The 27,046-nt window shown below is 48.9% G+C and overlaps 2 protein-coding genes and 7 non-coding genes across 9 annotated transcripts in view; 5 read left to right on the forward strand and 4 right to left on the reverse strand.

The window, feature by feature from the left end:
* The window catches only part of LOC125908488 (basic salivary proline-rich protein 3-like), an 89,472-nt gene extending 67,327 nt beyond the window's left edge, over positions 1–22,145 (forward strand). The window contains exons 4-5 of the mRNA XM_049611330.1: positions 17,062–17,259; positions 21,843–22,145. Coding sequence (XP_049467287.1) covers positions 17,062–17,259; positions 21,843–22,145 — 501 coding nt within the window. The remainder of the gene's footprint in view (positions 1–17,061; positions 17,260–21,842) is intronic.
* Positions 1–27,046, reverse strand: part of LOC125939373 (uncharacterized) — a 561,003-nt gene that overhangs the window by 217,588 nt on the left and 316,369 nt on the right. The window lies entirely within an intron of this gene.
* On the forward strand, positions 2,446–2,517 carry TRNAD-GUC (transfer RNA aspartic acid (anticodon GUC)). Its single transcript has one exon. It is a non-coding gene; the product is annotated as a tRNA-Asp (tRNA).
* Positions 3,927–3,999, reverse strand: TRNAK-UUU (transfer RNA lysine (anticodon UUU)). The gene has a single exon. It is a non-coding gene; the product is annotated as a tRNA-Lys (tRNA).
* TRNAL-CAA (transfer RNA leucine (anticodon CAA)) lies at positions 5,399–5,504 on the forward strand. The gene is made up of 2 exons: positions 5,399–5,436; positions 5,459–5,504. It is a non-coding gene; the product is annotated as a tRNA-Leu (tRNA).
* TRNAR-UCU (transfer RNA arginine (anticodon UCU)) lies at positions 11,201–11,290 on the reverse strand. Its single transcript is given in 2 exon segments — positions 11,201–11,236; positions 11,254–11,290. It is a non-coding gene; the product is annotated as a tRNA-Arg (tRNA).
* Positions 16,902–16,983, forward strand: TRNAS-AGA (transfer RNA serine (anticodon AGA)). The gene has a single exon. It is a non-coding gene; the product is annotated as a tRNA-Ser (tRNA).
* TRNAQ-CUG (transfer RNA glutamine (anticodon CUG)) lies at positions 22,859–22,930 on the forward strand. Its single transcript has one exon. It is a non-coding gene; the product is annotated as a tRNA-Gln (tRNA).
* On the reverse strand, positions 26,609–26,690 carry TRNAS-UGA (transfer RNA serine (anticodon UGA)). Its single transcript has one exon. It is a non-coding gene; the product is annotated as a tRNA-Ser (tRNA).

Raw genomic sequence — 27,046 nt, forward strand, 5'->3', positions numbered from 1 at the left:
CTCTTTCCAAAAGTAGGATGGTGCTTTGCCTTTCTTTTTTTGGAAGGGTTTGAGGGCACCCTCATACGTACAGAGCATTAGCTTTTTGAAGGTAAGTTAAATTTTAGTCAAATGCTGAGACTGGATGGTGAGGAGCAGAAGGGGAGGCCTCGCATGTCTGTGCTCCGATTTATCCATGACCTGGGCTCGTTCGTGCTTTCTAACACGAAGATGCTGGACCACGTAAGCTGCAGTCCTCAACTTACCTCGTCAGGTGACTTCTGGTTGGGTTGAAATCAGTGTTGGGCACTGGATGGAGATTAGAGTAGAGAAGCCAGAGTGAAAGTATTACTCGCCACTGCTTGGTCTCAGCTGTATCTCCTCAGGGCATCAAATGCCTTCGAGGGCAAATCTGCGGGGGTTTCAAGTTCTCCCAGAGAGCCAGGCCTTTTAGCCTGTGTGGCTTCCTACATTGATAGTCTCTGTCCCATTGACCACATCATCTCTTCCATCATTAACGGAATTTTACTATATTACTATATTTGCTATACAATTTACTATATTACATTTCTATACAAATTATTAAATTCTATTAAATTTACTATATTAAATTTCTCCACATTATTCCCCAGGATAGCACATACAGGTTCCTGGCTGATTCACATACTCTCTACTGAGAGCTTTAAATTTTGGTTGTGGCATTTATATCCTTGATCTTTCTAGTGTTCATCTTTATCCAATGTCATATTTCCCTCCATGAGAAAACTATATTTTTTTCCTCGCTCCATTTACTAAATAGCCTGAACTGTCCTCTGCCCTGAATGCCGCCCCTCTCAATACACCAAATACTGATCTCCTGAGCTCTCTGTCCTGTTTAACCAATTTGAGGTTCTATGCCACTGTCTGTGATGTGACAATATATTCATTCCTGGAGTGTCTGATGAGTTCTGCAAGCTTTACAGGCGATCCTCTCGGCATTTGTAGTAAAAGTGGCCTTGCTATTATGGGCCCGATACACTTACATACAATTTTACAAAAAGCTCTTGGAAATCTTTTCAAGCTCTTGAAAAAATTGTTGGGATTAATATTAGAATAATGTGGAATTCATAGATCGCTTTAGGGAGAAATGCTATCCTTGAGATACTAAGTCCCCCTATCCACAAAATTATATACTTCCCCATTTGTTTAGGTCTTTAATGTCTCTTTGGAAATGAGGCTATGTTGACATTTTGCCGTTTCTAATATTTTTGGAAAGTTTGTATGTTTGTGTTATCACCATCATTATGTCATTTAACAGCTTTGTCCTCCTCTTTTTACAATTTCCTTCCATTTTTACTGGAGCCACAGTATCAGACGACTGTATACTCTCCCTTCCCTTTCCCCACAACCTAACTTCAGCAGCGCCTTTCCAGCTCTTAGTGTATACTCTGGCGCAGTCAACGGAGTTTATGCATAAATGCTTTATCTTTCATTCTTAATTGCAGCGGGTTAAATAGCACCCCCTGGAAATTTGTGTCTGTCCAGAACCTCAGAGCGCGACCTTACTTAGAAATAGGTCTTTGCAGATGTCATTAGTTAAATTAAGATCGGGTCATACTGGGCTGGGCTGGGCCCTACATCCAGTGGCTGGTGTCCCTATAAGAGAGGACCCACAGAGACACAGAGAGAGGCAGAGATTGGAACTTGGCAGCCAGAGGCCAAGGAGCAGGCAGGATGGCGCGGAGTCACAGGAGGCTGGGTAGAAGCCGGGAAAGAGTCTTCTCCAGAGCCCTCCTGGCGCTGGCATCTTGATCTCCCTCTGCCGGTCTCCAAAACTGAGAGGAACGCGTTTCTGTTGCCTTAAGCCAAACCTATTTGTAGAGGTTTGTTCCGAGGTCGTAGGACTCCTATTGCTTTTCTCTCCGGTCAGGACACACGTTCATTTCAGTCATGCTCATCCAGGAAGTGTGTCTTCGATTCTTTGCTCCCTGGAATTGCTACAAAGACCACCTGGGAAGCCCCCTCTGGCTCTGGGCTGGAATTTCACTGAGGAATATTCCTAACGGTGGGATTTCCACCGCTAAAAGGCTATTCACAAATAACCCACTCGATGCCAGCGCTGCAGAATCTGAGATTAGATTTTAAGAGTAAGCTCTTCTCCGTACTCCGTGTACAAATTCACGCACAACACAGACGATTCTCACCGTGGCGAACCGAAGCAGAGGAAGTGCGTCTAGCTCGGCGGTCCTGCTGTTAAGGAACATTTCTGTGCCAGAGTGATAATACTGTGCACGGCAACGTCTGATCTCCTGCGGACTGTCGTGTTTGCGTTTTCCAGGTCACACTGGGAAATCTGTTCTCTTGGATTTTATAACAAATCTTTCCTGTGAAGATGGGCGCATCTCTCAGGAATCCCGTGCGCAGGAAAGGTCAGGACCCAGCGTATGAATTCCTCTATAGGAGAACTTTCCGGAAACTAACGCGTCCTCCTCGTTAGTATAGTGGTGAGTATCCCCGCCTGTCACGCGGGAGACCGGGGTTCGATTCCCCGACGGGGAGACAGCAGGTGCAGCTTTTGGCCTCGCCCTTTTGAGAGCAGCAAACTTCCGGGGTGGGCTGGGCTCCCGGGGGGCTTCCTGCTTGGATTCCACCTCTCGTTTTAAGGCAATTTCCGTGTGGGGGCTGATCGTTGCACCGGGCCGCTTTCCCTGGATGCGAAGTGCGCCCCGGAAATGCTCCCGGATGTTGAGCTGAGAACTTTGAGCTGCAGACGTCGCAGGCGCGAGTGAGGTGTGTGTCCTGGCACGCGGGGCGGGGGGGCCGGGGGTGGGGGGTGTTTGGGGGGAAAGGGACGGGCACCTGCCGGGACAGGTGAGGCGACGGAGGGGCCTCCCCGGAGCATCCAGGGCGTAGGGCCCGCGCTCGGGGACGAGGAGCAGGTGGAGTCGAAGGGGCAGGTGAACGCGCCTGCGAACCGGTGGCGCACGGGCTCAAGCCCAGGTTTGCCGGTGGCGGGACTCGAACTCCCGGTTCCCTGCAGCAGCCGGAACCTGGGCCGCGGCAGGCAAGGATTGGGGTGCCTGGGGCCACCCCCTTACTTGCCCCGGAATTATGTGTCCGTTGGTCTCAGCGCTGGGCAATAAAACACCTGATCAAAATCGCTTTCAGACCGGATAGATTAGAAAAAAGAAAAACGGAAAGTCTACACGAAGTAGCAATTCCCAGCTTTCACACACAGTATCCACCAGGTGAAAACCTTGACTTTTTAATCAAAACACCATCTAAGGACTTACCAAAGCCTATGGCACCCTACAGAGAACAAATGGAAAGAACCTCCTTTCCAGAGCTTCTACACATGATTTAAACCCCAGGAGAAGGGGAGTAGCTTTCCCTTTTTAAAGATTTTGAATGTAATCTCCATACCGACATGGGGCTCGAGCGCACAACCGGGAGACCGAGAGTCGCACTCCCTACCAACCCAGCCGGCCAGGCACCCTGGGAGGGGCAGCTTTTTCAACGAAAGCACAAAGCGGATGGCGAACACGATTTCGGGATGTGTCTGGATTTCAGTTCTTCACCTCCGTGTTGCAGAGCGGGGCAGTAGCCGTGCACTGGCGTCTGCTGAACAAGCTGGGGGACGCCCAGGGATCAAAGCGACCACAATGGTACCCGGACAGGGTCTAATCAAACTGCACCCCGCCTTCTAGACAGTCACCCCCACGTTGTGCAAGGGAATTTTAAAAGGGCACATCTCATAGCAATTCACTCAAAAGTTTTTTGTTGTCTTTCTTCCTATCGCCCACAATTCTACATTCCCTTGCAAAATCTAGGAGTGGCTTAGTTCGCTCTTAGGAATAATTAAATGAGGCTAGATTGGGCCTTCACGTGGGCAAAGACAACGAGTTCATGTGGACCACGTGCAGGTTCCCCTTCCACATGTGGTTGGGGGGGAAAAAAAGCTCAGCTGCCGCCTGAACAGGGACTTGAACCCTGGACCCTCAGATTAAAAGTCTGATGCTCTACCGACTGAGCTACCCAGGCCCTGGGAGGACAGTGCTAACTTGTCTTATAAATAACTAAATTCCGTGCAGAATTCGAACTACCAGGAAGAGAAGTGACCTAAGGTTCCAGGAACTACCAGGGCCCCCCAAAGTGTGGCTCACCGACCCGGGTCATCTCATCCTTAAGCAGACCGTGTAACCGCCACCCTGGACATTCTTTAAAGAGCCGGTTAACGCGCACAGCTACAGGGAGAGTGAAGGTTCTTCCTGGACCCAATTATTGCCGAAGGGGACTCGCGGTTTGGGGCAGAAGGACCCTCGGACACACTATTTCCTCCTCAGGTGCTTGCAGAGCGGACGCGCGGGCTCCCTCCCCTACCGGTGGGGGAAACCGGGACGAGGCTTTTTTAGGAACTCGAACGACTGAAGGGCATCCTCAAGAGAACGCAGGGAAGATGGAGAGGAGGAGGGTTTGACCCTGACACAACGCAGGGGGATTGAGCCTGGCTGTCCCCTGCGGGACTGTCCCCGTAGTTTCGTAAGTGGAGGGTCTGGGTTCTTTAGGGCCGGGGGGGGGGGGGCAGGGCCGCCTCCAGCTTTGTCCCTCACGTTGCATCGCGAGCCCCAACTCATCCCAAGACAGGAGTGAGAGGCGGGTGAGGAAACAGTGCTCGTGGTTCGTGATTTAGCGGCTCGCGAGCACCTGCAGAGAGGACGGGGGGGGGGGGGGGAAAAATCCCCACCCACCCAAAGGAGGCGGCAGCGCCAGCCCCGGACTACTCACCTACGTCGAGTCAATACTTCCGTTATCATTAATTTAAGGCATTATGTTTGGGCTTTTCAATTCATGAAGACAAATGCCACTTTGACCAAATATGAGGAAAATCATGCGTCAAGTTCATGCAGTACCCACGATGCCAACTCCTACGAAGTCGTGTGTACGTGCTATTTTGTTACAGAAATGACACCGAATTTCAGGCATTAAAACTAACGCGACAAACCTATGCCTGGGGGAATAACATTTAATCATTTCGACTTGACCGAAAAAACAATCCAGCCGCCGCTGACTCTTAGGAGGACACTTCCAGGTGGGCCGGGGCAGGGGGCGCTAAGCCCTGCTCTCCGGGTCTCGCGGCACCTGTTACCTTCTGAACTTAACCGTGGGGGGAGGGGCGTGAGCCCCGCGGGAAGCCGGGGGAGGAGGGCTCTGCGGCCCGCGCTTTCCTCACCCCCACCCGGCGGGGCGGAGGCGTCCCCCGGGTCCCCCCGGGTGTCCCCGGGTCCCGGCTCCGGCTACGCGCGCCTCAGCCCCAGGCTTCCGGCAAACTCGCCTTTCGCCTCCGGCATCGCGCAGGCGCAGTGGGCTGGCGCTCGCCAGCGCGGAGTCCGGTTCCCTCTGTTGCGTTTACAAGCCGGTTAGCGGCCTGCCCTCCGCGGGTGTCAGGATGGCCGAGTGGTCTAAGGCGCCAGACTCAAGCTTCGCTTCCCGCGCTCGGGGCTTCTGGTCTCCGCATGGAGGCGTGGGTTCGAATCCCACTTCTGACACGCTCCCGTTTTAGTTTCAAAGTCTGCAACTTTACGTAACCGCCGTTTTAGGCAGCAAGAGCGGATCTTCCCCTTTCTCCCTATTGCGGCCCGCACTTCACCCTTTTTAAGTCGGTGGGCTTGCATGTCTTTCTCCTCTGCCGGTGCTTCCTTCGTCCCTCCTTTCTGTTTCTTTCTTTCTCCTTCTGTGTGGCATCTCAGTAATACATCAGTATTAAAATGTAGGTCTTACAACATGGATGAGGTGAGGGTTCTAAGTTCCTGCCTCCAGTATTTGAACTGCTCTGTGACGGGCAGCGGCAGGGGCACCCTCCACCCCTCCACCCTTCTCCTGCGTGTCCCTCCTCCCCACTGCCCTCGCCTCAGCCTCTTTTTCTTCTCCGACCTTCCTCTTTCCTCCCCTGCACACTTTCTCCCCATCACTTCTCCGTGATGGTCAGGGCGTGGGCTGTGGCGTGAAGAGTCTGGGTGTGATGTATTCTGTGGCATCAGATCAGCGAGACATGAGAGGCAAAAGGGTTAGAACAGTGATTCTCAACCAGGGGTGATTGGCACCCGGTGCCACCCTCCATGGACCCCCGGTAATGTCCGCAGATACATCTGATGCTGTATGTGTGTATATTTAAATACATACATATAGAGATATAGTAAGGTTCATTTAAAAGGCAGTATACAGGGGCGCCTGGGTGGCTCAGTTGGTCAGGCGACTGACTTCAGCTCAGGTCATGAACTCACACAGTTTGTGAGTTTGAGCCCCACGTTGGGCTCTGGGCTGACAGCTCAGAGCCTGGAGCCTGCTTCAGATCCTGTGTCTCCCTCTCTCTCTGCTCCTCCCCTGCTCACACCCTGTGTCCCTCTGTCTCTCAATAGTAAATAAACATTTTTAAAAAAATTTTTTTAAATAAAAAACAGTATACAAATGATCAAAAATATGAGATAGTCATTTTTAATTGATTTATTTGTAGGAAAAGAATATACAATTGTGGGATGAAAATACGTGCCAAAGAGCAAAATTTGATTTTTTTCCTGCAAAATTATCAAGTTATTTGTACCAAGTTAACCGAAGTTCTTTCTGAATCGCCAAAATATTCTGTTGCCTCTTTGTACTCCTGGTATATTTTTAAATAATTTGAAGACAATCTACATATTTTTAAGTTCCCAATAGTCACTGTTATTATTGCTGTGGATTTACATGTTATCTGTTAAAAAAAAAAAAAAAACAACTATGCCTCATTTTTACAAAATTCTGACTTGTATTCATGTTTTGTCTCCCATGACAATTCCTCTTGACTTGACTTTCACAAATGTAGGCCCTAACTTCAGAATAGTAAAAACCACGAAGATGTCTTTTGTGCCTAACTCCTTCAGGTTTTCTAGAATGGCCTCCAACTGACAGAAAGATTTGTTCTTCCACTTTAAAAAGGAAGAATGATAGAAATAATTAGGTTTGCTTTGTCATTTTTCAGACTTGGACTCAGAAGTATTGTGAGAATTCTTTTATTTACCAAATTTAGGATTAAAAAAAAAAAAGACTAACACTGAAAAGAGAACAGTCTTCCTGGGTTAATTGTGTATGAGGGTGTATTTTTATTTCATAAAAATAAAGTAAAATACATAAATATAAATACATATCAATGATCTTTTATTTCTCAGCTTATAGAAAACGTAGTCATATTCAAACATAAAGATAGGTATAAAAATTGTGTATAAAGTGATTATCAGTCAGTCGGGGACAATTATAGTACATACACTTCACGATTAAAACAGAGGTCCTCAGTGTTTATGATAAGTTGCTACTCACAGGGGAATATTTAACTCCATGTCAGAAATTAGTTGTTATACGATAAGGAAGGATCCCACTTACCTACCATCCGTCCTGCTTGTGCTGATTAACCCATACGTTAGCTGGAGCTGGAGTCTCACTACTATTCCAAAGAAAAATCGACTACACTCTTAAATGAGGATTCATACAAAAATGTTAAAGGTAAAGCCGAGGATGTTTCTGATGCTTATCTGACCTACCTAGTCTGTAATCCCCTCAAAACGATAAAGACACTGGGGTCAAGCCTCAAGACCCCTTTACACATTCAAAAATTAATTTTATTCCATTGTACCAAAAAAAGATATAAAAATGTTTATAAAAACAATGTATATAAAAGTGTGTGTGTGTGTGTATTGTGTGAAATGTGTATAAAAATGTATATAAAAGGAATTTTCATATGGGGAGCCTGGCTGGCTCAGTCAGAAGAGCATGTAAGTCTTGATCTTGGGGTCGTGAGTTCAAGCCCCATGTTGGGTGTAGAGATTACTTTAAAAATAAAATCTTAAAAAAAAAACAAAAAACAATTTTCATGTGGATCAAAGCTTTCTCTTGTCAAAAAGTCACAATTTTAGCAGAAGCAAAAAATGTTGTTTGACTCTTATTTCCTACCTGGTAAAATCTGTATTACTTATTTAGTGATGTACACTCAATTACCCAGAATTGTCACTAAAGAGCTTTGTAGGTTATTAATGCTCACTCAGATTCTCCACTGCCTGTATCATCCTTTTTTTCCCAGGTAAGACAGAGAGAATAAATGAAACTCTCAAACATAAGGGTGCCAAACTTTCAGAAATTCTTACACTTCCTTAGCTTGAAGTATTATTTTTGGCCTTACTAACAGTGAGAAAGACTCCCCCTGGGAGCCCTCTGACTTTCTGTCTATGAATCCGTGACTGAATATCAGGAGACTGAGAACGCTTTCTCTAGTCCTTACTACATCCGCACGTCGCAAGAGACCCACATAGAACCCAGTCTCACGTTCAACAGGTGCCAGCGGTGTTTCTACAACATCCTCGGTGAGTTTAAAATCCCACTCTGAAATCAAGAAATGGTCAGACAGGAAAAAAGAGAAGATCCAATCATCTGCTGTTTATGAAATAGGCATTTTACAAGAAAGACACCGAGAAGCTTGGAGAGCATGTCAATGACCTGTGAGGAAATGTATCCAGTGATTAGTAAATGTTCTCATTTTATTGTTTTTTGAACCCCCGACCTTGTAAGTTTACTGATAATGTATTTATTTATGTAGTAAGATAGGATCTACCTTGAATATTTCCTTCCCTCACACACAATTACACCGCTGCACCATCTGACCCAAGCCAGTTTCTAAGCCTGCTTCTTGACAGTTGGACCTTCATTTAATTACCTCGTTATAATTTTATATGAAATGTATTATTATATAGCCAAACACAAATATGATATACTGGAAGGGAAGTCAGGGCCGTCAGCAGTGACCGTATTTCTTTCACTTAGTACTATGTATTTGAAATGTAACTTACAGACCAGCACATCTGGACGGTATATGGCAGATGCCTTTCAAATGGATGCGAATGAGGATGTTTGCCTCAGGAACTAAAATGGCACCTTCTTAGAAGCATTTTTTAAAAAGGTAAAATATGGTAGATACACCCTATGAGATATTGCTCAGCATTTAAATGATGTATAAAGAAAGTAATGATTGTTATGGAAGAAAGTCAGGGGTGTCTGGGTAGCTCAGTTGGTTAAGTGTCTGACTTCAGCTCAGGTCATGATCTCACAATTTGTGAGTTCAAGACCCGCATCGGGCTCTATGCTGACAGCTCAGAGCCTGGAGCCTGCTTCAGATTTTGTGTCTCCCTCTCTCTCTGCCCCTACCCCACTCACATTCTGTTTCCCTCCCAAAAATAAATAAACATTTTTTTAAAAACCCAATTTATAAAAAAAGAAAAAGTCAGAAGTGGAATGATACGTATACCAAGTACGATTTTGTCATATGGAAAGAATATGCACAAAATATTACATATTCTGTAAGAAAACATGTAATGTTTTAATGTAATAGCAATGTAAACAGTTAATACATTAAAATGGTTTCCTATGAAGAAAAATGATATAGGGAATAGAATATGCAGATAAAAAGAAATCAATCAATTGATTAAGAGGGTCCTTAAACAGCCCCATGCATAAATCAAATAATCTAAAAATCTAAGAAAACTACTATGAAATGGTGAAAGTAATTGGTGATCTCTGTGGTGTGTTATTTTTTTTTTTTTAATGAAAATTTTACTTCCACCCATGAAGGATTAACCACTAGGGGAGTTGTCCTCTGGCTATACAAAAATTAGAAAACCAGGAAATAAATCTATGAAATAACCATTAGAGAAAAGATGTCAGGAAGCAGGAAGTGTAGGACTGAGATCCTTGAGGGAAGGCAAAGAGAAAAGGTGAGTCTGTGACTGTGCTGGTCAGGAGACTTTTAAAGAAGAAAAAGACAGTGGTATTTAGCATACTAAGTATCAAGACTTAGTAGAAAACTCATTTAATTAAGGGCATGCATTTTGGCGCAGGGATTAACAGATAAGACATGCAATGGTATGGAGAATTCAGAAATCATCCATGTGTGGATTTAATATTAGACAAAAGTGGCATTGCAGCTATAGTAAGAACATGGTAATTTACTGAGAAATCTATGCAGGAATGAACAGGGGTCAGAAGCTGTGAAACTACCACCTCATTTCATTGCCTGGCCTGCTGGACATGCGATGTATATCATGGTATGAGGAGTGTGTAATCGGCAATATTCTGTAGGAGGTTAATTATTACCCTAGCTGACGGCAGTGAAATGTGCATCATGGCCAAATTGTGTAAGTTGAAGAGCAGAAAACCCACCATGTCACAAGAGGTGTTTCAAGAAAATGCTTTATTGGAAGATAAATGAGCCCATGCTCAACAAGCAAAGGTAGAGGTCAAACAGTTTTCCCTTTTCAGCACCCGGAAGCATGCCAGATGCAGGCTTTGCTGGGAACTCAGTGGGTCTGTGGTCCTGTTTCCCTAATGGCAAACACAAGACCCCCCCAGGGGCCTTCAGTAAGGGGAGGGCTGGCCGCGCGATGCCTTGCAACCTGGACTTAAGATGTGAGGTGTTTACGATACAATTGTACACCCCCTGCTATGGAATATTACATAGCTTATATAAAGAACACAACAACACTACATATGTGAGATGATATTACACACGAAAGACGGGCGCAGAGATCCATATGACTATATATAAATATATAAATCTTATATAATATAGATATATTGTATAATACATGTTTATATAACATACACATGCAGTATAACTTCTGGAAGGATACTCAAAAGTAAGTGCCAGTGGAGAGAATGAAGGAAGTAGTGTTCGAGGATGGAGAGCAGGTGTATTTTTCGGCTCTATCTCCATTTCCACAGTTAAGGGGGGAGGGGGATAATTGCTACTGATCTCACCCACCATTCATTTAAAAGCAAACTGAATTTTGGTTAAGTTTCCGGAGCTGGAACTTGGGTGCTTCCAAGAAGCGCTTTGGGGGCGCTGCGGGGGAAGGGGGAGTGCAGACCCGGGCTGCGCGTCAGCAGCTGCAAACCCCCCGAGACTTCAATGTTCTGGAAGGAGCAGCGTGGAACCCCCGCCCGCGACCCTCCAGCCAAGACCGGGAAAACAGCACGTTGGAAGCCGTTTCTCATGGCAGAGAAATAGCATTTATGCCAAGGTTGAACCTTCACTACATGCGTTCATTCCCTTTCGCTCTGTTTGGTCACTGAGCCCCTGTAGACACGAGTGGGATTGCTCATGACGAAGCTGCGGGGACCCAACACCACAAAGTTGAAACCAAGTGGCCACTGAGTGGCAAAACGCTTCCGACTCTGGCGGGACTCGAACCCGCAACCTTTGAATTCCTCCACCGCCCGCGCTAGAAGTCCAATGCGCTATCCATTGCGCCACAGAGCCTGCAGGGAGGCGCGCCGGGCCCGAGCCCTAAGGTCGTCTACTGTGCATTTGGTCAGCAATACAGTATTTTTCTGGACATTTATTCCGTTCCAGTCACCGCGAAAAGTGCAAGAAACACAAAAACAAGACAGTGCGAGGGACACACAGTACCCGACGCGGGTGTTTCTGATCCTTCCAGCGACCATTCTCATCCGTCCCTACGAGATGAGGAACAGTTTGATCAAAGCTCAAAACCCCAGGCCATTTGCAACTCTGTGGACGGAACTGGACGGTATTATGCTAAGCGAAGTTAGTCAGAGAAGGACATATATCATGACTTCACTCATCTGAGGACTTGAAGACACAGAGCAGGTGAACACAAGGGAAGGGAAGCAAAAATAATATAAAAACAGGGAGGGGGGACAAAACATAAGAGACTCCTAAATATGGAGAACAGATGGTTACTGGAGGGATTGTGGGTGGGGGGTGGGCTAAATGGGTAAAGGGCATCAAGGAGGGCACTTGCTGGGATGAGCACTGGGTGTTACACATAGGGGATGAATCACTGTACTCTACCCCTGAAATCATTGTTGCACTATATGCTAACCGACTTGGATGTAAAGGAAAAAGTAAATAAATAAATAATCAAATAAATAAATACATACACAGATGTCATTTCAGCCGCATGATGCACGGATGTGCTCCCGGCCGCTGGCTCCGCGAATACAGAACTGGGGGGGCTCCCGGCACGTGGCCTGGGCAGCCGGGGCTAACCCGTCCCCACCCCCCTCTCTCCTCCTTGCCGCCCTCACCCCGTCCCCTCCGGCCCCGGTCGGGGAGGCGCTCCCTGGCACCTGTGCTGTTCACCAGGACGGTGGCTTCCGCGCGCGGCCTGGTCCCGGGACTCGCGGAGCAAAGCACCGCACCGCCACGCAGGCCCGCGGAGCTTTGAGCGCACCCAGGCAGTTTGGGAAATACTGCAGGTTCCCAACTCGGCAATTTTCTTTGCTGCCTCTCTCCGGTGCGACCGGGCGGTCCAGCCGCCCCCGCTCTTGGGCGACCCTCGGTCCAGTGGGTTCGTCGAAGGGGCGGGTTACAGGTGCGGCCAGTCCGGGATCTGCGGGCGCGAACGCGCGCGCTGCGGTGATCTGCGCATCGGGAGGGGGATGTCGGAAGAAGAGGGGACATCTCAGCTGTTCCCACTGGGCCACGACGTGATGCGCGGCGACCCGGACAGCGGGGGTCCAGCCCCGACCCGCAGGCGGAGCGCGCACACGTGGAGGTCAGGGGCCCCAGGGCCCTGCACGCGCGCGCACGCGGGGCCGTCAGTCCCCAGCCCCACCCCCACGTCCGGGCCGCACCCGGAAAGCACAAAACGAGCTCCGAGGCTTGCAGGGCAAAACCCGAGCTCCCAACACAGCGTCTGCGAAAGTGCAAAGCGGACAGGACGAGAGTGTTGGACGCGAGCGGGAGGCTAAGCCGGGTGGAACGTTCTCAGCGCCAGAGGAGATGGGTCGTCCTATTTCCTGAGGGTCATTCCTGCGTGTCCGCTTACAAGATGAAATTCTTTTCTGACCGTGGAGTATCCGAGATGGGCACGAAGCACAAGTCAGTTGGGAAGATGAGATCCGGGAATCCGGAGATCTAACTAAGCACGCCTTAGGCTACTTAACTAGATACTTAAACCCACACGCTGTGCTTCGCAGAGAATGTTAAAGTTTTCAAATGAAAGGAAGTCTTTCCGGGTGGAGATCGGTAAAAATATATTTGTCGTTGGTTTGTGTCTGCCATCAACAGAATGCTCAGTTGCAAGGGCTCCTTCGCAGAAAATAAGATGCGTAGACTGCAGAGCAGTTAAATATTCCCAGCTGCTCGTGTGGCACATATCTGCAGCAAGCCCCCAAATTAGGGGTCTGTGGAATGAAATAGCCTTCCGGACATAACTTATCTTAATCCCTCTTGCCTCAGCAGTCTTAGCACCCCATCTGAGAACGCGTTTTCAAGTAAATAATTTGAGGCAGAGACGGTGCCTAAACATGATTTTCATTATACGTTACAAAGTCCTCTAGGCCACTTATCCATCGTGGGCTACGCGATGCACCCACGTTCTCCTAATACTTTGTGGGCCTTTCCTGAAATCCCAACAGCGAAGTTCGAGGAAAGACCCTGTGATGTTTGGCACAGCTGTGACGGCCTCCCCCTGTGTCTTCCGACCTGTGCTGTCCATCCTGGGTCTCCTGGAAACCCATCTGTCTCAGACCACAGATTGTGAGTGAGAGCAGAGTTTGCTCCCGTCGGAGAATTCCCTCTCCTACGATTGCTGAGCCTGTGAATGGAGGGAGGCACTGGGCCGGGACCAGGACGGAAACCCCCCGCCATCCCCGTTCACAGGGAAGGATATTCTTTTTTTTTTTTTTTTTTTCCGGTGGCTCAGAAACTTGGTGTGCTGCTTCCAGACGGCTGTGATGACCGACTGAATGACAACGGGCATCTTTAAGAACCAAGTTTGTTTTTCCCAGCAGCTTGGTATACACACACTTTACAGCCACCCCTGCTCATGTCCCCGTTATCCACGATGGGTGATCCACCCTCCCGGACCTGAGCTCTGGAAAGGCTGATGCCGTTGGTCGCGCGCATGGTCATCCTCGGCCCTTTCCCGACAGCAGACGTTCGGGCTACCTTCCCTGAACCCCTGATCCCCACACCCTCAGTAAACATCTTGGGTGCTGGACCCGCGTCGCTCGCCCGGCTCACCCCTCCACAGCCAGTCAGCAGAATTTCACGCCGTCTAGCCGCCCTCATAGCTAGTGGAATGTTAACTCCTAATGCGAGCGCGTGGTAGGCGGGCGGCTGGCCACCGGGCCAAGGTGTGCTTGGCAGTGAGTGTGACAGAGGCCTGGTGTGGGGGGCATGGGCACACACCGAGTTTTGCAACAATTTCCTGGCTGAGGCAAGGCATCTTCCTCACAGATTAAAGAATGCGTCCCTAGTAAATCCAGAACCAATCGAGGCTGGTGAGTCGGAGCTTGCCCATGGTGCATTCTCCCCCCGCTGACCTGCGAGGACACGTGGGGTCACTTCCAGATCTGGAGCTCCGCAGGCAGGGGGGCTGGAACCGGGGCGCCAATGCAGGGGGTGGGGGGAGGAGCGGGCAGGGAGGGGACCCACGTGCGTGACCCTCACAGCTGACACCTAACTGGGGCTCCTTAGAGGGCACCACACTGGCTGCCCGGCCGCCGGCCAATGGGCCCAGGGACACTTGCGGGGATGCTGGCTGAGGCCGTGGGGAGCTGGGCAGCCCCCTCACAGCTGCAGGGGTGACCCCGGGACGGCCGCCACCGGCTCAGGAGCGTCCACGCCTCCGGCCTCCGCGCGGGATGTGAGCGCGGGTCCAGGAGGCGCCTCGGCGTCGGGGAGGCCGCGGCCCAGACGCAGACGCGCAAATCCAGAGGACACGGTGTCCAAGGAGCCGCACTGCGCGCCTCGCGGTGGCGCACGCAGCGGAAAGGCCAGGCGGAAGCTCGTGAGTCCTGGGCAGAATTGAGCTGTATTATAGACGGGGCGGTTCTGGGCTCGGGGGCGCATGTGGTTCCCTCGAGCAGGGTGTCCAGGCGGCGTCCTTTCCAGGCTCCGGATTCAGGCTCCCAATCCTGGGAACAGAAGGGCCCTTGCGGGGGCGCGAGCAAGTAACAGATGCGTCCGATTTTCAGATTCCAAGGCAAAGGTGTCCTCCAGCCCTTGTACGGGACACTCGTGTGGCGATCGACGCCCAGGGCTCCTGCCTCTGCGCTGCCCTCGTGTTCTCACAAGGTCGTGTTCTCCCCGCGAGCGCAGCACCCGGGACACGCGTTTCGGCTGATTTAAGCTTGATAACGCTTGAATCGGTCATCCGTTTTGCAGGACACTGTCCCACGGAACGAGCCCCACCTGAAGAAGAACGTTTTGTGCGCAAAAGCAGAATATTGAATATCGAATTCTTTCACTTTAATAAACTTTTCCCCTTGTGTTACAGAGAAAGAAAGAAAGAAAGAAAGAAAGAAAGAAAGAAAGAAAAGAAAAAATGAAAAGAAAAGAAGAAGAAAGAAAGAAAAAAGAAAGGAAGGAAGGAAGGAAGAAAGAAAGAAAAGAAAAGAAAAAAGAAAAGAAAAATGAAAAGAAAAGAAAGGAAAAAGAAGAAAGAAAGAGAAGAAAGAAAGGAAGAAAGAAAGAAAGAAAAAGAAAGAAAGGGAAGGACTGGGGGTTGGGGGTGAGGGAAAGAAGTTATACCCAAGTCCTGCTGGTTTCTGGGAGGTAAGCTTGTGGGTTGTTTTCTCCACCTCCCTCACCCCGTGTGAGACAGCCATCACAGATTTTCTTTTTTTTTCTTATTTATTTATTTTTAATATGAAATTTATTGTCAAATTGGTTTCCATACATCACAGATTTTCCAATCAAGGAGGAGAAACATCTATTTTCCTGGGCACCGAAAGAGGAACTCTAAGTGTGGACTCGAGGACTTTGGTGTTGAATGTTCCCCAGCAGTTCTCAGTTCAATCGTCTGTCTTTTCCAATGCCCGTCACTATTTCTGAGTTTGTTCTTGACTAATTGAATTCCTGGGGGCCTCTCTACCTCTCTGACCTGCTGATTTAATTAGACCTTAAGAATTATTTCGTGTGCATACTTTGGTGAAGGACTCTTTGGGGGTTATTATATTAATAACCAAAAAAAATGAGACTTTAAAAAATGTTTTAGGAAAGCTCAAGACAACGGTCTGCCACCCCCCCCCCCAAATATTCTTATAGGGAGACACAGAAAATAAAGATGGAAAATATGTCTCACAGTCTTTTAAAGCAAATAGCTGGGAATTTCCCCAAGATTGCCAGTGATGCGTGCTTACTTAACCATGACCATATGCCTTCTGGTTATTAGTGACAGCACAGTTTATCTTTTCTGGATATAAATAGAAGGAAAATATTTTATCTTTGATTAGATCTAGCCCTCTCCATTGCCAGTGGCATCTGAATTGACCTCTATTTAAATAACACGTTGTTACTTCTGATTAAATACAATGTATTAAATCCAAGCAGTTACCTCAGCTTTCTCAAGACGCAACAAATCCTTCACCTGTCGCCTCTTACCCACTGGTCATAAAATGGGGACCGATTTACCTGGCACCCACACTCAGCCATCTTGTTCTGAATCGTCCCTGTGGAGCATCTGGAAATCCTGCCGAAGGAAGCAGTGCGTTGCAAAAGTGAACAGGAGAGCAGGAAACTGTCGTGTTGGTTCCATTTTGCACTGGCAAAAACCAAACCACACCAGCTAATCCATTTCTTCAGAAAGCAGCCAGGATCTCAGGGGAAATGAAACTCCTGGACCGTCTATACCTATAGGTTTCTTCTAATCCGCGTGGAAAGTGATAGCGCATTGGTATTTGCCAAGCACTTTCCCGAACGCCGCGAGATTAGTATGTTAGGTGTCAGCCTCGGAGCTTGGGGACCCCGAGTCAGGGGACCCAGGGCGGTTTTCAGCGTCGCGTCTCTCTCCCTGCACCTTGCCCAGCTTCCTAGACACGCTTTTGTCTACACAGGCATCCTACCTGTGAACCTACCACGTTTCCTCCTAGAATTTGAAGAAGCCTGGCTCGTGCCTGTAGTCGTGGCCGAGTGGTTAAGGCGATGGACTAGAAATCCATTGGGGTCTCCCCGCGCAGGTTCGAATCCTGCCGACTACGAGTGAGCTTTTGCCCCGCGATTCGCGAATCGCGGAGAGGCCGCCCTCACCGTCCTCCCCAGTCTGATCCCACCTGCAGGGGGTGCGCGTTCCTGGCGCGGACGCGTCTCGGGCCTGGCGAAAACCCACCGCCTCCGCCCTCCCCAAGTGCCGCCCAGAAAAAACCGGAGTCGGCACGCTCGTTGCCGCAGAAAGTTCGCGGGAACAGGCCTGTGCCCGGCGACGTGCAAAAGCTAAGAGTGCTTTCGAATTTTCTCTCCCCCAAACTCTGCTCCAGGTAAGCTATTTCCCAAAGAGGCCATTGGGTGAAGGGTACTTAGTCTGCCACAAGAGGCTATTTTTATGATATTTTAAAAATTTATTGAAGGGTAAAATGGACTTTTTGAAAGCATATGCACACGTTTGTGTAATCAGCTACCGTAATCAGGATCCAGGAGGTTTTATCAATCCAGAAACTGCCTTGTGTTCCCCTTTCTAGACACCTCCCAGCCCCGCAGGCAACAGCCCATACCCACACAAGTTTTCTGTCCCTGTAGTTTGGCCTTTCTGAGAATGTGATAGAAATTGAACACGATTTTTATACGGGTGGAAATGCAAAATGGCAGTTTCTTATAAAATAAAACAGGAAAATGCTGTATGATTCGTCCACTGCACTCTCATTCCCGGAGAGATGGAAACTTGTGTTTGCACAAAAACCTATAGATGAAGGACCACAGGGGTCTTCTTTGCAACAGCCGAAAACTGAACACCACCAAAGTGTCCTTCAGCAGGTGCGTGACGACACAAAGTGTGCCGATCGGAACTCTAGGCAGGAAAGAGTGGAGGGCACTAGTGACGAATCAACAGTTTGGAAGCGGTTCAGGGGGCACTAGGCTCAGGGAAAGAAGTAATCCTGATGGGTCGCCCAGTGCATGAGTCCAACTATGTGACTCTACCGAGTGACAAAATTGTAGAGATTAGAACAGAGTAGCGGTTGCCAGAGGTTTCCGGATGGTGGGAACAGGGTGTGAGCGTGATTGGAAGGGGCGGGTGGAGATGATCCCAGCGATGTTCTGTGGTGTATCTGTTGCAGGAATGCGCACAGTATGTAACGTTTTGAGATTGGCTGCTTTCACCAGAGACAGGATTGCATACAAACACTGAGCCAATATTAATCTCCTGCTTTTAATATGGTACTTTGATTATGTCACAAGTAACCCATCAAGGAAATGGGTGAAGGAACCATGGGGTACGTGGAACCTCTCTGTACTATATTTGCAACTTGCTCTGTATCTGTAACCATTAAAAACAGAAGCTTTTTTAAGTTAAAAACATGAACAGGGACTGTATTTTATCAAACACTTTCTACACGTGTATTTTGATGACTGTATAATTATTCTTTTACTTATTAATATTATCAATGCAAAAGATTTACTTTTATAGACTGCGTTTTGAATGTTAAATCAGATTGCATTTCTGAAATAAATCACAAAATCAATACAAAATTGAAACTCTGTGAGGCAATACGTACACATCAACCCCGTACATATCAAATTATTCCACCTTGTGCCTTAAACTTACACAGCGTTAGATGTCAGTTAGATCTCAACGAGGCTGGAAAAAATTAAAAATACAATGGCCATATGACCCAGCGATTGTACTTCTGTGTATGCACCCAAAAGAATCGAAAGCATAGTCTCGAACAGATATTTGTACACTCATTATTCATAACAGTCAAAAGGTAGAAACAGCTCAAGTGTCCATCAGTGGGCGAGTGCTTAAACAAAATGGGGTCTATGCATGTGATGGGGTATTATCCAGCCTGAGAAAGGAATGAAATTCTGATGCACTCGTCAACACGGATGGAGCTTGGAGACACCGTGCTGAGCGAAATGTGCCACAAAAGGACAAAAACGGATTCCACTTCCATGAGATACCTCGAGTGAACGCATATAGACAGAAAGTGATGCGGTGGTTTCCAGGGCCCGGGCGGAGGGGGATATAGGGAAGTATTGACTAGTGTGGTACAGAATTTCAGCTTGAGAAAAGGTGAATAAAGTTCAGGAGAGACGTGGGAAGGGCTGCAGGACAAGGTGAACGTGCGTGATGCTACTGAACTGTGCACTGAAAAATGGTAAAACGGTCAGTTTTTGTGTTGTGTGTATTTTATCACAAGAAAAATATCAAAAAAAAAAGAAAAAGAAAAAAGATTACCACTTTTGTTGGCTTTGTTGAGAGTCCCCATTTTGTACTTACTTTCTATTGCATTGTCTGCTCTTTGCTTCATTGTTTCCTTCCCTGAAGCTTCTTTGGAAAGAAATTAGTGGTTGATTCCCAGTTTCATGTGCTGAATGCTTAGATCATTACCTTTAAGTGTTTATTTTATTTATATATATGTACACAAGGGGGTCCCTTTATATACACTTCTAGCCGCACAGTATGTGTTCAGATATGCACTGTTTTTATCATTTGTTTCAAAATAGTTCCTAATTTCATTTGGGATCTATCCTTTGAACCATAGGTTATTTAGAAGCACATTTAGTATTTTGTAAACAAATACAATTTTTCATTTTCAGGTTTTGATTTCTGGTATAATTTTCTTGCCGTGAAATAACAGCATGTATCCAGCCCTGTTATGGTTTTGGAGCCTTGCTTTGTGGCCTGGTAAAATGTCAAATTTGAGATCATTTCATCTGTGTCTGAAAAAGTTTGAGTCCTGGAGTTGATGTGTGCCCCGTTCTCTCTATGTTGTATGTTATATGAATAACAGTATTATGAATTATGGTTACTTTTTCCGTTTATGTTTTCTATTAGCTTTTCAGAGAGGTGTATTGTGTGAAAATACCCCACTATGATTGTGGTTGTATCGGTGTCTCTTTTTACTTCCGTCACTACCTGGAATTTTTTCTCCATTTGTCAATCTTCCAGAAGCAAGACCTCTGGATAAAGCATGGCTAATGAAATAGCTATGACTTGGAAATACAAGGCATTACCTCCAAGTGCAACAAGGAAAGCCTAGGGGGGAAAAATGTGTTCCTACAAGCTTCAGCATATGTATTGAGACTTAGGAGACACTTTTACATGTTTCCTTTGCCAAAAGAAATGAGGAAAATGTAATTCAGATATAACTGTTCTCATGCGAAACTCAAGGTAAAGGTTGAACAGAAGCTGCGGGAGAGATTCTGATCTTCCTCTGCTTAGAAAGGAACCTGGTCCTATCCCCAGGGCCTGACCCAGATTTGTGTAACTCTGGTCTCCTAAATCAGCTTGGTCAGGAAGCCACATCCCATAACCACCCTGAGACGAGGGAGACAATCAGAACCAGTTTGATGAGCTTCTTAGCTTCAGGCCTGGGTGCACCTTGGGCTCCTAATTTGCAGTTTCCAGGTTAATGAATCATGCAGCCTGAACTTGCAGAGGCTGTTTCTCTAGGAGCTTTATGTTTGATTTTACTGGAGTGATTTCATTTCTTAAGAGTTACCGGTGGGCTCTATGAGATGCAGGAAAAACCTAGACGCGGGGGATTCTTAGTTTGGGGCACAGACTCGGGTAATTTTGTGAACTCGCTGGGTGGTCTGTGGTCTGCACTCGCGGGGTGCTGGTGTCCAGGTTCCTCTGTGTGTGACCGGCTGACACTTCCATTCCTTATGCCATGGGGTGCTTTGCTTCACCCACAAAGGTTCTGGAAGTCTCCCTGGTAATTTCACGTCCATTACAAAGAGACAGAAGAAATTGCCAGCTTCGTTTTCTTGTTTTCAGACATGCACGAAATGCCTCTCGATGGCCACGAGGCCCAGCGCCTTCTTTCTGACCGGTGTAAGCATCTCCCCTGAGCGGGCTCAGCACCTCTTTCCCTCATGACAGTGGGAGCTCCTGGGCTCGCTGGCTTTGCCCTTGTTGGGTTTTCCTGTTCACACCCCAGTGCGTGTACGTGCCTCTGAAAGTGAACAGCACGGAGGCTCGTTTGAGCCAAAATTCTAAGTCCGTTGTGGAACTTACTCTTTATTTTCCCTTTTCTGTTTTACCGTCTTGTGGCTGCCAAAGACAAACCGTTCTGCTTTTATAATCGGGACCCATGCGCTGAACTCTTACTGTGCACTTTTTCTATGGACAGTCAGTCTGCACAGTAGGTTATCGATTCTTGTGCAAACCAGTATTTTCCATTTTTGTTTGTATTTGAGCTTCCCATCTTGTCCGAGCCGTTGGACAAGCTACAAGCTTGTCAGCTGCCAGCTACTAGCGCTTCTCCACTTGATCCCCGGTTATGGAACATCCTTCCCAGCAGAGAGCCCCTGTCTTATTCACCTCTACGCCTCCAGCGCCTGACCTTCCAGAGTCCAATAAAACTGTTGAATGGTCTTGGGAAAAGGTGCTGATGACTTTTTTCTACAATAAGAACTTTAAACGACGTATCTTTCTGTTTCAATCCTTTGATTTGGTTCTGTTCTAACTTCTTCTTTTCCCCGTTCTTCACTCCTGCTTTTCGGATATATACATATATAGGCCCCGGATCAAGAATTGACTCTCCAGGGGACGTGGGCTAACCCCCAAGCCCGAGAGGGAGGAGAGGTTTCGCTCTGCATTTTGCAAGCTTAGCTCTGCATTTCCTTTAAGATTATTTTCTGTGGCGATGTTTCTGCACCTGCTCCTGTGAGCTGCAGGGTGACACCTTCCTCCCGCGCCGGAGGTGGCCGCAGACGTGTGGGTGAGCAGGACCCAGATTCCGGAACCGGGTCCTAGTTCGCTAAGGGCTTTGCGCGGAACCGGTGTTTGCACGGAGTTGGCGTTTTGCAAGCTCCTTGAGTTTGGTTGGTCTTGCATCGCAGACCATTGGAAGGAGAGGCGGGCCGCCCTTTCGACCTCGCTCGCCCCTGCTAGCAGGGGAGGCGCGTGCCGCCGCCGCCTCCGCGTGGCGAGTGCCGGGGGCGGGGGGTGTCCGGGGTGCGCGACACGGAGCCCCGGGTGCTGGCCTCGGACACAGTCCTGAGCGCGGACAGGTTTCACCCGGATAGTCACCGCGCCGCCGGGCCCAGGCCGCTTCTCTCCGATGAGAAGTCGTTCTGCGGCCTCGGACGCGCGGGGCAGGCGGCCGGCACCCCCCGGGGTCCCGCGCCCTCCCCTCAGGGTCCCGCACCCCCGGGGTCCCGCCCACACAAATTCCGCGCCCAGAAACCTGTTCTTTAGCCGAAGGGGAGCGCGGGGCCCGAGAGCGGGTCTGTGCGGAGCAGCGGGAAAGAACGTCGTGGGTAGAGTTCGGCAGCCTTCGCGGGCACGCTCCTCTCCGGTCAGGCGGCGGGTGTAGACGGTGACTTGGCGGGTGTAGACGGTGACTTGCCGCGTGGCCCACGCGCTCCTTGCCGACGGCTGCAGGTGGCCGAGGTGCGCTCAAGCCCACCTGCTCCATTTTCTCGCCAACACGCTCCTCCCGCGGGTTTTCTCCCGTGAACGTGCCAGAAACGGACACCTGGGTTTGTCTTCCCGGAGGCAGGAGACGCGATGATCAACAATCTGCGAGGAGAAAACACCGCGGGGCCGGGAGGCGAGACGCCAAGCCTGTGCCCCGTGTGTCCGGGGACTAAGCGGGCCCCTTCTCGGGGACCGTCGCCGCGTGCAGTGACTGTGACGTCCGCCCAGCCCCGCTGCGGATCGGGTGCTCCCTCTTCCTCCCGAAGCCGGCAGGGTGAGGACCTCTGGGGGCTGGGATGGCGAGGGGCACTCTATGGCCGTCTAGGTGGCGGAACATAAAATAAGACAAAAATGAAATCTCCTGGGGTTTGTTTTTAAGAGTGTCATGCGCGAGCGTGGACGAAGAATCGTGACTCATAAACTCGACTAAACGCTCAGTGGAGTCACTCAAACTCTTCATAGACGATTACGGGGACCTGTGTCCCGCGTGGGGTTCCATGGTGTAATGGTTAGCACTCTGGACTCTGAATCCAGCGATCCGAGTTCAAGTCTCGGTGGAACCTGCCGAGTCTTTTGGTCTCGCTTTGTTTTTTTCCTGGAAAGTGCTGTTCACCTCAATGACCCCGACCAGTTTTGTCCTGGGTACCCCCTGTGAGTCCCTGCAAGTCCGCACACGCCTGCATCCGGGCCAGGACGAAGGAACAGAATTTCATTCTGGCTAAATGGGGTTTCTTTTTAAGGAGGGAAAGAACCATGAGACGGAAACACAGGAGGGAAACCGCAAAGCCCCTGTACTCTGCCGTGACCGGGAAACAACTCGAAATAAAAAGCAAGAATCGACTCACATAACATTTATTTTCTGTGCACATTAAAAAGAATGTTTGCACCTGTGAAATATTTCAAACAGGGGAAATAAATAATTCTAATGGCCCTCCTCCCCTCTCCCTATGGCCACTGAACCCAGTTTGTGTATACAACACACACACACACACACACACACACACACACACAGAAACCAAAGGTGGAAAATCTGAAATTAGGGGACTCTAAGTAAGGGGTGCTTAAGACTCATTATCACATTGTAAAGATATCTACAGATTCAACATATTTTGAGGTAAAACTTGAGGGGAAATCCATAGTAATAATCTCACTGGGCCTTCATCGGGCCATGGTGCCACCCCCAGAACGCCACACTTCCCTCTTTCTCATCCAGGATGGCTAACTCCTGCTCTACAGCTATTTCTTTACTAATTACATTATTTGTACAAGTTTCCTTTTTTCATTTGCTCTTGTACTGTTGTGTATAGGCCTTCTTCTTCTTCTTCTTTTTTTTTAACTTCTGGTTGGGTATCTGTGTTACATGCAGTGAGGTTGTTTTCATCCTGGCTTGGAAATCTGCAGACGTTCCACTACGGGCTGGAAGATCCCACGCCAGCAAATAGTCTCATCACGACACCAGGCGGGTAGGAGATTGTTAGGCAATGTTCTCCCCCTCACAACCAACACCCATCACTGACTCCAAATGTGCTCACCCTGCAAATTCTGTCCCCGTAGCCGGGTCTCGTTCACGGCCTGCTTCTTCTCCCGTTGTCGCTTTGTGCAAACTGTTTATCCAAACGTTCATATCCAGATTCCCCTTCATAATAAATGAGTTCTGTGAAGTCTCTGCCACCACGAGTAAACACACACCCTCATTCAAAATTAGAGATCTTTGGTTTTCTCTCTCACGGTGTGTCACTGACTGTGGGATACGCACAATCTTGAGTGTTTTGCTAGGTCTGTGCTGGGGAAACACCAATTATGGCTTTACCGCAGCCCCTCACCCTTCAGAGTATGTGGGATCTACTCTTCATACACTCCGTCACCCATGGATACGGACTGCTCTTAGTGTGGTCCACACTGAAGTTTGCTTTATCCTTTCTTACCTTCCTAGGCACACAAATTTTCTTGTTCAGACAAAAATGCAAGAAGTGTCTCTACCCTGCAAAAGTAAAACTCTAAGTCTTTCCTGTAAATATTTTGCCATCAGAAAATGGTCCACATGAATCAAAATCAGAAAACTTAAAGAGGATACGATCAACAGATATTTCCTCTACACCAAAAACTGACAGCCGTGGTTGATTCAAACCTGTAGCCATACGGATTCGCCTGATTGTTATAGAAGAGGGGAGGAAAGATTGTGGAAACTCTTTTCCTTTCTGTTGTTTCTTATTAAGTGTGAGAAGACTCGGCCTAATTGAAGAAGAAGGAAGGCATGCATAAAGTAGATGAATATATGTCCAGAGAAAGTAGAAATTCAGTTTACCACAGTTGATATCAACCAGTCATTATATATGTATATATATTTAAATATATATATTTTTTATTTTTGAGAGAGTTTAACACGGGGGGGGGTGCAGAAGGAGAGGGAGAGAGAATCTCAAGCAGGCCTCCTGTCCATCTCAGAGCCTGTTCCAAGGCTCCATGCGCCTTGGGCTTGGTGGGGGGTAGGGGGACAATCACACAGTTATGAGATCAGGACCGGAGTCAAATCAAGAGCTAGTTGTTCAACCAACTGAGCCACCCAGGTGCCCCCATCTGTCATTATATACTGAGATTCATCCGTATAGCTATGTGTGGATCTATGCCTGTTAAATGCCGCCTAATCCTTTTGGTGGGAATACACTTTCTTAAATGACACAAAATACGTCTCAGCTGATGTAAAATCCTGGACTTACATTATGCTTCCCTGAGGATCTTGTCGGCGTTCCCCCCACTGTCTCACACTGTTGGGTGTCATTCTGGGGAAGGCTGCTTCCAGGATGATTCTTGCCCTTAGCAATAAGGTGATCTTTTTAGTGACTCCCTAAATAATCATTTATCTTCAAAGCCATATAACTTTCAGTCACCTTCCCCCCCCCCCCCACGGCTCCATCCCCCACCGGGTCTTCTCACCCACAAGTTCACTCCCATCTTTCTTCCGGACCTGAACTCATAAGCCTCTTAATCACTGTTTGTTTCTCCTAATCATTTGTGAAACCCGCCGTAACACTCTCATCCCCTGAACGTGCTAGAGGAGAAGGGAGTGGGGACAGAAGAATCTGCTTTGGGGTCTCTCTCTGCAGCAGCATGGAAGCATTAATTCTAAGGAATATGTCGATGGATCGGGGGCTTCGCAGAGTTTAAAAGTCTCCCTCCCTCCAATATATGTGCCTTAATTCCAATTCCTCCCCATCTCTGGGGCCAAAATAGCTCTCGCCTTTCTCTCAAACCAGCCTTCGACTCTACATCCAAATCCTGTTGGTTGGAAAAGTCTGTCCCGGCATCAGGCTCTGGGGTTCAGGAGCGGAAAAGGTCTGCTGCGTGGGAAACTCTTGGCGCGCTGTGAAGAAACGCCCCCCTCAGATGCAGGCGACCCCCCCACGTACTGAGGGGGGATGCTTCCGGCATCAGGGAGAACACGAGCACTGAACACTCAACGGGCCGCAATATCCATCCCGGGCCAAATCCAGGATCTTAGGTCACACCACTCCTGTGGTCTCATCGCCGGAGAGGACGAGTCCAGAACGGTGAGCCGACTCAGCGTGGAGGCAGGCGCGGGTCTGAACCCCCGGCAGGGGCAGGGGCGGACGGACAGCTGCTGGGGGGTTGGGTGCGGGGCTCGCCCTCTGGCTTCCCAGTCCTGAGACCAGGATACAAACCTATTATGTCCGGTGGGATCTCTGAGGACCTGGTGTAAAGATCGACAAATAAGACGCGTCAAGTCCTTGGACCGCCGGGGTGCAGTAGGGGCCTGAAAAAGAGGACCTACTGTGATTTGGGGGCACCAACAAATCTGCCCCTGAAGCTGCGAGCAACCTGAGCGTTTTAGGAGTGTCTCCTAAGGACCTTGTGAGCGCCCCGGCCCATCAACCCACCCGGAAGTCCGCGTCCATACCGCCTCACTGTGCGCCCTGAGCAGTTTCTTCATCGATTAAGGGGAAGTAAAAATCTGATGGGGCTCCCGCTTAACTCCTGTCTTCTTGGCACAAAGTGATCGGTAGCGACCTACCAGAGTCACTGCTTTTCAGGGATCCTAACTTCCCACAGTGGGGGCTGGAGTCTGACGAAGTCGGGTGCCTCAGGCCAACTTGGCGAGTGGAGCCGAGCAGGGCGCCGCCCGCACTTGAGGAAGCAGCCCCCGCGGGTGGGGAACGGGGTGCGTTACCTTCATCTGCGGTGTGGGTACGCGGGAGAATAATCCAGACTGTTCCTGGTAAAACCGTAGTCGGCAGGATTCGAACCTGCGCGGGGAGACCCCAATGGATTTCAAGTCCATCGCCTTAACCACTCGGCCACGACTACCTGCTCACCTGGGGTGAACCGAGAGTGGATGCGTGCCGCGCCCCAAGGAGTGGGGCCGGGCGACAGCCGGGAAGATCCGCGGGCCTCGCCCTCCGGAACAAAGGAGCCCGTCCACCGTGCAGGGCAAACCGAGAACCCGCGGCCTCGTGGCAGGTCAGAAAAAGGCTCCGGCACAAACCACTCGAATGTCCGAGGCCCGCAGCACCGGAGCCGTCCCCCGGCGGCCGCCCTCTGCGGACACCGCGGTCACAGCGGTCACAGGGTGCTTGGGAGCCCAGGAGGGAGCCGAGGAGGGAGCCCAGGAGGGAACCCAGGAGGGAGCCCAGGAGGGAATCCAGGAGGGGGCACAGGACAGA

Source organism: Panthera uncia, assembly GCF_023721935.1.
Source record: "Panthera uncia isolate 11264 chromosome B2 unlocalized genomic scaffold, Puncia_PCG_1.0 HiC_scaffold_25, whole genome shotgun sequence".
Lineage (NCBI taxonomy): Eukaryota > Metazoa > Chordata > Mammalia > Carnivora > Felidae > Panthera > Panthera uncia.